General features: G+C 48.9%; 1 protein-coding gene across 1 annotated transcript; it reads left to right on the forward strand.

Annotated features, from left to right (window-relative positions):
- The first annotated feature begins 2,779 nt into the window (after window positions 1-2,779).
- Window positions 2,780-4,521, forward strand: FSCN1 (fascin actin-bundling protein 1). Its single transcript, XM_064479396.1, is given in 5 exon segments — window positions 2,780-3,531; window positions 3,534-3,601; window positions 3,603-3,694; window positions 3,697-3,929; window positions 3,932-4,521. Coding segments are annotated over 5 exon segments (1,263 nt in total). The 5' UTR covers window positions 2,780-2,906; the 3' UTR covers window positions 4,177-4,521.
- The last annotated feature ends 2,573 nt before the right edge of the window (window positions 4,522-7,094 follow it).

A 7,094-nucleotide genomic window follows, 5' to 3' on the forward strand; every position in this document is an offset into this window, starting at 1 on the left:
ATGATGCAGACTGAGACCAAGATAAACATATAAAAATTTGTATCCACTTACTTAGGACACCAGACATGCCTTTTGTGGGCTAATATGTACATTTAATCAAGGTAACTTAAAGGACTGGAAGAATTTATGCACCATCCAAAAAGGCTGATTTTCTCCTGGGAAATAGCTTGCACACAGGGATTATCATCCTTGTTCCAAGAGAATGATTGCTCAACAATTGTTGGATCAAATTCTGTAATAAGCAGAGACTAAGCAGTGGAACATTGGGCTTGTGTCCAACTGATACCATGTGGACACACAGCACTCATCCTCCATCATCTGTTAGCCAGCTTTGCCTTCTTCTGGAAACTTCATTTGTCCTTAGCCATCGAACCACACTTTTTTTTTTTTTTTTTTGAGGTGGAAATGTTTCTGTCCTCTTATTTTACATTTATGCTATAGCCATCACCACCCATGCGCTCTGGACCTTTCTGTCTCCCCGTCATCTCTGTGTGCTCAGCAGGTCTCTTATAAAGGTAGGAACATGGTGAAATTCAAGTCTGTAAAAGGCAGTCCTACTGTGATCTTTTCTTGAAACCACAAGGGGCTGTAATAATGTCTACTGCTGAGAGAAATTGCCTCCCATTGAGTGCTACAAACAGGGCAATTCTAAATACCCAGAATCAGCTGGGGATTCAAGAGTTCCTCTCTGATGGCAGTGCTAACAAGACTCTTCAATACTCTTCTTGGCCCTTTTCTTCCATCTAGGAATGAGGCACTAGGATTTGGAAGATCCAAGTCTCAGCTTTAGCTCTGCCATTTAGGATTCCTTAGCTACCTCCAGCCTCTGTTTCCTAATCTATAAAATGGGGAGAATAACACTGGACTTGCCTGCTTCATAGTGTTGTCATGAGGAACAAATGAGCTAATATGTGTGAACCTGTAAACCATAAAACATTCCATAAATGTAAGCTGTTAATATTATTATTATGACCCATGGATTGAGATACAATTGGGTGTTTTCACTTCAGCTCTCTATGACCAGCCATCGTTTCAAGCAGGAGGACTTGGCTCGATGATGTAGAAACACATCGCTGAGTGTCAGTAGCATCTCCATATCACCTGACTGCCTCCACTCACAGAATGACAAAGGGCAACAACACAGATCTCAGGGATTTCACACCGGAGGTTCTAATAGCGTCACTTCTTGTCTACTTTCCGGGAGAAGACAGTGGAGAAATTCTGTAATTCTGTTTGATGATATCTTAAATATTATTAAAAGACTAACTTTAGGACTGGGTGCTTAGCAAACATCGGGTACATGGTCTAGAAGGTATCACATAATGGCTAAGGGTTAGGGGCTCTGGAGGCTGCCCAATGTTCTAACAGTGTTTTAGTTGGGATTGCACTTGTTTATGCTATCAGGTCAAATTAATCTTGAAATATTGGTAGTTTAACCTACTGTAAGTTTATTTGATCTCTTATGTAAAATCTGAAGCAGGTCAGTAACAATTCTCTGCTCCATCTCCAGTGTCTCAGGAATTCATGCTCCTCCCAACTTGAGACACTGCTATCTCAACATATGACCTCCAGATTTGCCAAGAAAAGGGGAAAAGTTAGTATAAAATTGACCCACCAGCTCTTGAATGCCTTGGCTGTGATGTGCCACCCACCCTTCCCATTCATGTTGCATTGGCTGGAGAAGTCTTCTGGTTCTGCCTAATTACCAGCCTGGGTAGCATGGGCCACCCGTGTTGCCAGGAAGTAGTGGAGACTCCATATGGGGAAGCATTCAGGGTCTCTACTGTACCCAGCTTCACTCCCTCCTTAGCCAAGGGAGTTTGGGCAAGTTAGGTTTCCTTATGTGTAAAATAGAAGTAATAGTAGCTTCTCCCTCACATGGCTGTTGGGCAGATGGATCAAGTGAAAATGTACATAAAACACTTAGCAGAAGCCCTGGCACAGAACACGTACATAATACACTTTAGGTATGATTGCTGTTAGTGATTCAGATTGGCCTAATAGTCAATTGTATTAGGAGCTGATTTCGGAATTATTTCATGGAGAGCCTTCAGCACTAGAATCAGTTTATTTCCAGGAGGCTTTGAGGTTTTTTTCCAACACCGATTAAAACATTATGAGTTTCATAATTTCTCAGTGAAGCTCTTCTCTTGCTATAAAACCAATATTCTCTTGATGTAGGTCAGTTTTCTCCAAAGACCAGATGAAAATGCATTTGTGTGATACGGTATCAGCTGTTTGAAGTGTTGGTCATTTTCTGTATCAGTTGTCGAAGACCAAGATGTGATTTTTTTTTCTTTCAGTTGCCTATTTTGTTTGTATTTAAAACCAACTGGAGCTTTCTTCCTCTAGTAAGTCAAAATTGCCAGAAAGATTAGACCAGATCTATTCAGCAGGCAGAAAAATTCCTATGCGTCCTGGCCACTGAATGAAAAGCGAGGGAAAATGAACATGTGCTGATTACCTGCTCTGAGCTCTTGATGTGTCATTTCATTTAATCATCGCAGTGCATCTGTGAGATTGGTACCATCCCTCAGTTTGTAGATGAGAAACTGAGTCTCGGGGAGGGGATCTTCAGAGCTAGTAAATGGCAGGTCTTGGATTTTGAGCCATGCTTGGGGGGGGGGGGGTCATCAGAAGAATATACACTTTGCAATGAGAGAAAGGTGAGTTTGAATCCTGGTTTTGCCTCTTACCAACACTGGATCTTGATTAAGTTACTTAATCCCGTTTATCCATCTGTACATAATGAAGGAAATAATATCAACAGTAATGACCAGTGGAGCACTGCTGAGAGTGCGCGCCGAGAGGCGCCTGCTGAACAAAGGAGCAGGGCGCAGCCCCTGCGGGGACCTGCCACCGACCTCCCGTGCTGCGCCAGGGCCTCCAACTCGCTCGCAGCCACCATGACCGCCAACGGAACGGCAGAGGCCCTGCAAATCCAGTCCGGGCTCATCAACTACTGCAACAAGTACTTGAAGGCCGAGACATTTGGATTCAAGGTGAACGCGTCGGCCAGCAGCCTGAAGAAGCAGCAGATCTGGACCCTGGAGCAGCCGCCCGACGAGGCGGGCAGTGCAGCCCTGTGCCTGTGCAGCCACCTGGGCCGCTACCTGGCGGCGGACAAGGATGGCAACGTGACCTGCGAACATGAGGTGCCCGGCGCCGACTGCCGCTTTCTGATGGTGGCACACGATGACAGCCGCTGGTCGCTGCAGTCCGAGGCGCACTGGCGCTACTTTCGTGGCACCGAGGACCGCCTGTCGTGCTTCGCTCAGAGGGTGTCGCCGGCTGAGAAGTGGAGCGTGCACATCGCCATACACCCGCAGGCCAACATCTACAGCCTGGCCCGCAAGCGCTACACTCCCCTGAACTCGCAGCCCGCTGACGAGATCTCAGTGGACCGCGACGTGCCCTGGGGTGTTGACTCGCTCATCGCGCTGGCCTTCCAGGACCAGCGCTACATCTTGCAGACGGCTGACCACCGCTTCCTGCGCCACGATGGGCGCCCAGTGGCGCACCCCGAGCCCGCCACACGCTCGAGTTCCGCTCTGGCAAGGTGGCCTTCTGCGACTGCCAGGGCCACTACCTTGCGCCGTCGGGGCCCCAGCGTCACGCTCAAGGCGGGCAAGGCCACCAAAGTGGGCAAGGACGAGCTCTTTGCCCTGGAGCAAAGCTGCGCCCAGGTCGTGCAGCCAGCTGCTACTTCAACATCCAGTGGCGTGATCGGCGGATCATACTGCGTGCATCCAATGGCAAGTTTGTGACAGCCAAGAAGAATGGCCAGCTGGCTGCCTCGGTGGAGACAGCAGGGGACTCGGAGCTCTTCCTCATGAAGCTGATCAACCGGCCCATCATCGTGTTCCGCTGGGAGCACGGCTTCATCGGCTGCCGCAAGGTCACAGGCACCCTGGACGCCAACCGCTCCAACTAGATGTCTTCCAGCTGGAGTTCAGGGACGGTGCTTACATCAAAGATTTCACGGGCAAGTACTGGATGGTGGGCAACGACTCCTCGGTCACCAGCAGCAGTGACATCCCTGTGGACTTCTTTGAGTTCTGCCACTACAACAAGGTGGCCATCAGGGTGGGCGGACACTACCTGAAGGGGGACCATGCCGGGGTCCTGAAGGCCTGCACTGACACCACTGACCCCGCCACGCTGTGGGAGTACTAGCCTCCGCCCACCGCCCTGTCCCAGACCCCTCCTGCTAACTCTCTTCTCCACGTGGGCTCCGCCGCAAGTGGCGAGCCCCTTGCCTTTCAAACTGGAAACCCAGAGAAAACGATGCCCTCACCCGTTGCCTTATGTGGCCTCCCCCAGGCAGGTCAGCAGCTGTGGCCTGACCCTCGGAGGGATTTCAGATCCTGCTGCCCTCTCTCCTCTGTCCTGGGCGAGGCTGGAACCTTTCTTCTGACCTCAGATGACTCTGAGCCTTATTTCCCTGAAGAGGCCAGGGAGAAGTGGGGGGCTGGGAGGACTTCCCAAGCCCCTTGGTATGGCAAGGTGTGTAACTGGAATCTCCTGTCCTCTCCTGAGAGCTCCCTGCCCCCAACTTCCCAGGATCCAAGCACTTGCCCCAGGCCTGTCCGAGGGTGGCCCTCCTGGGGCACCACCCCTGCATCGGGGGAAAGCCGGACAGCGTGGGGCTGGAACCAGAGTGTGCCCCTCGTGCACCTGTGCCTGGCAGCGGCCTGGCCTGGCGGCCGTCCGGGCCTGCCCCCTCCACAGGGGGCCTTGTTCCTGTCTCTTTTCTTTCACCTGGCCTGACTGGAAGTAGAAAATGACCAAATCAGTATTTTTTTTTAATGAAATGTTACTGCTGTGGGAGCCTCAGGCAAGCCCGGTAGTAGCCATGAGTGGGCTAAAAGGGGTCTTGTGGGGTTTTGAGATGGACGGCATCTCCGGGCCTCAGTGCCCTCTGCCTGTCTAGTGGTGGGGCAGGTGAGGTACCTCCCCGAATCCAGAACCCACCCCCCACCTTCCCAGGGGGCTCTCACTGGCCCGAGGCCTGTGTCCCCATCTGGTGGTGCTGGGCCTCAAACCGCCTCAGCCAGAGCCCCCGGTGTGATCGGTGCTCCTCCTATGACTGGACTCCTCCATCTCAGTGCGATGAAGCGGGGCGTCATCCTCAGCCCAGAGCCCTGTGGAAGCCACTGGCCCCTGGCTCCCAGCCCTGCCCCTGCCAGCTCCCTCATCTCCGGCTAGTGTCCACCATGCATCTCACTCTGGGTGTCTTGGTCTTTTATTTTTTGTAATTGTCATTTGTATAACTCTAGATGCCCACGATAGTAGCTTCAGACTGGAAAGAGCAAAATAAAATAATGCAAGTCTGCAAAAACAAAACAAAAAACAAAAACAGTAATGACCAATACATATAGGGCTTATCGGCAGGAAGTTTTACATGGCTTACTCTTCCAAGTTCTTTTAATGTACTTTACCTATATTAACCTACTTAACTTACACAACTATGTCATTGAGATGGGCAACATTATTATTCCCATTTTACAGAAGACAGAACTGAAACACTCAGGGATTAAGCAGCTTGCCCAACGGCCATGTCCAATGGCCGGTAATCAGTAGAGTGTAAATTCAAACCAAAGTTTTCTGACTCCCCACCCCCTGCCACCCTGTCACCACCCTGAGTCCTTAGGTCCCAGCTGTCCTCTGTTCAAGGTAATAATGCTGGCAGAACAAATTAGCAAACACATGAAGTGCAGTACCCCCCACAGGAGGGCCTCGGTGAATACACGTCATTATCAACATCATCTGCAATACTGACATGGTATTTCCAAGGGGGGTCTTCCCTCTGAGAAGGGGCAACCTGGCCTTAGGACCTCTGACCACAGGCCCAACTGTGAATGACTTTTCATTCCCTTAATCCATCAAAATGCATCCCTCCCACCCATTAAATAGTCATGAATTCTGTCTTTCTGTGGAACAAGCATATGTAAATTCTCTTATCTTAAGGAAAACAAATTTGGGGTGGGACTGTCCAGTCTCCATTAGTCTATGTCAGGTAGGTTGTCTGCCCAGTGGAAAGGCTGTGGGTGATGAAATGCAAGGAGATTAAGGACCCAAATCATGGCATTTGAGACCATCCCCCAAATGGTGAGTTACCTGGATAGTTTGACTGCTTGGAGATTTTATCATATATTTGGTTTTTGCTATTGGTGAGCTTAACTATAATCTTCATAAACTGATTCACCATTATTCCTCTTGTTAGCTCGAATCGTTAAGAATGATTCCTCATTTTCTTTTAGTCCATTTCATCACAGAATGTAAGAGATGGAGAGAAGCGCTCTTTTCAGATGAGCAGGTAAATAGACAGGAACAATAAGAGAAAATGTGGAAGGCCTGAAATCTCTAGACTAGTTATGACATCTGATGACTTTGGAGGAAACTGTAAGAGGGAACTACTTGCTAGCTGAATGGAAAGATAATACACTATTATTGACTACAGAGAGCAGTCGTATAAGTTTCTAGGAAAATATTTCCCTAACCTCCAGGCAAAAGCATAGACTCAGTGAAGACAGATAACTCTCAGAGTCATTTCCTTAGGTGAATCCGTAAGGGAGCTACAATTTATGAACACGTCTAATGGCCATGCGGCCATTCTTTCTTCCATCTTCTTCCTCTAACACTGAATAAAACAAAAGTCAAGGTTAAGGGAGAACATTGTCTTTCTTGATAAATTTGTGCTTCTAGATCTCTTGACAGATTCTTACCCCACATTTAAGACCTAAAAAATATACAGTACACACACACACACACACGCACACAGTTGTCTTAACATTACTGCCTGTCATATGAATGGTTGCGTGTCTTTGGTAACTTATGGGAACGTTACAGCAGTTCAATTCAATACACATCATTGAGGACAGGTTATGTTCAAGGTGGTAGGCTAATTACCTCACTGCATTAAAAAAGATGTCTGCAGCAGTCACCCTGATGCACCTTCTAGTCAGTTACTAAATGTTGTGATATCTACTGGGAGGACCCTCCCCACCCCACCTCCTCCCTGCCTTTCCTTTACCACAGATGACTCAGGCCTGCTTCTAACCCACCTCCCCATCCTCATCCCTCCCTCCGAA

Source organism: Camelus dromedarius, chromosome 26 (assembly GCF_036321535.1).
Source record: "Camelus dromedarius isolate mCamDro1 chromosome 26, mCamDro1.pat, whole genome shotgun sequence".
NCBI lineage: Eukaryota > Metazoa > Chordata > Mammalia > Artiodactyla > Camelidae > Camelus > Camelus dromedarius.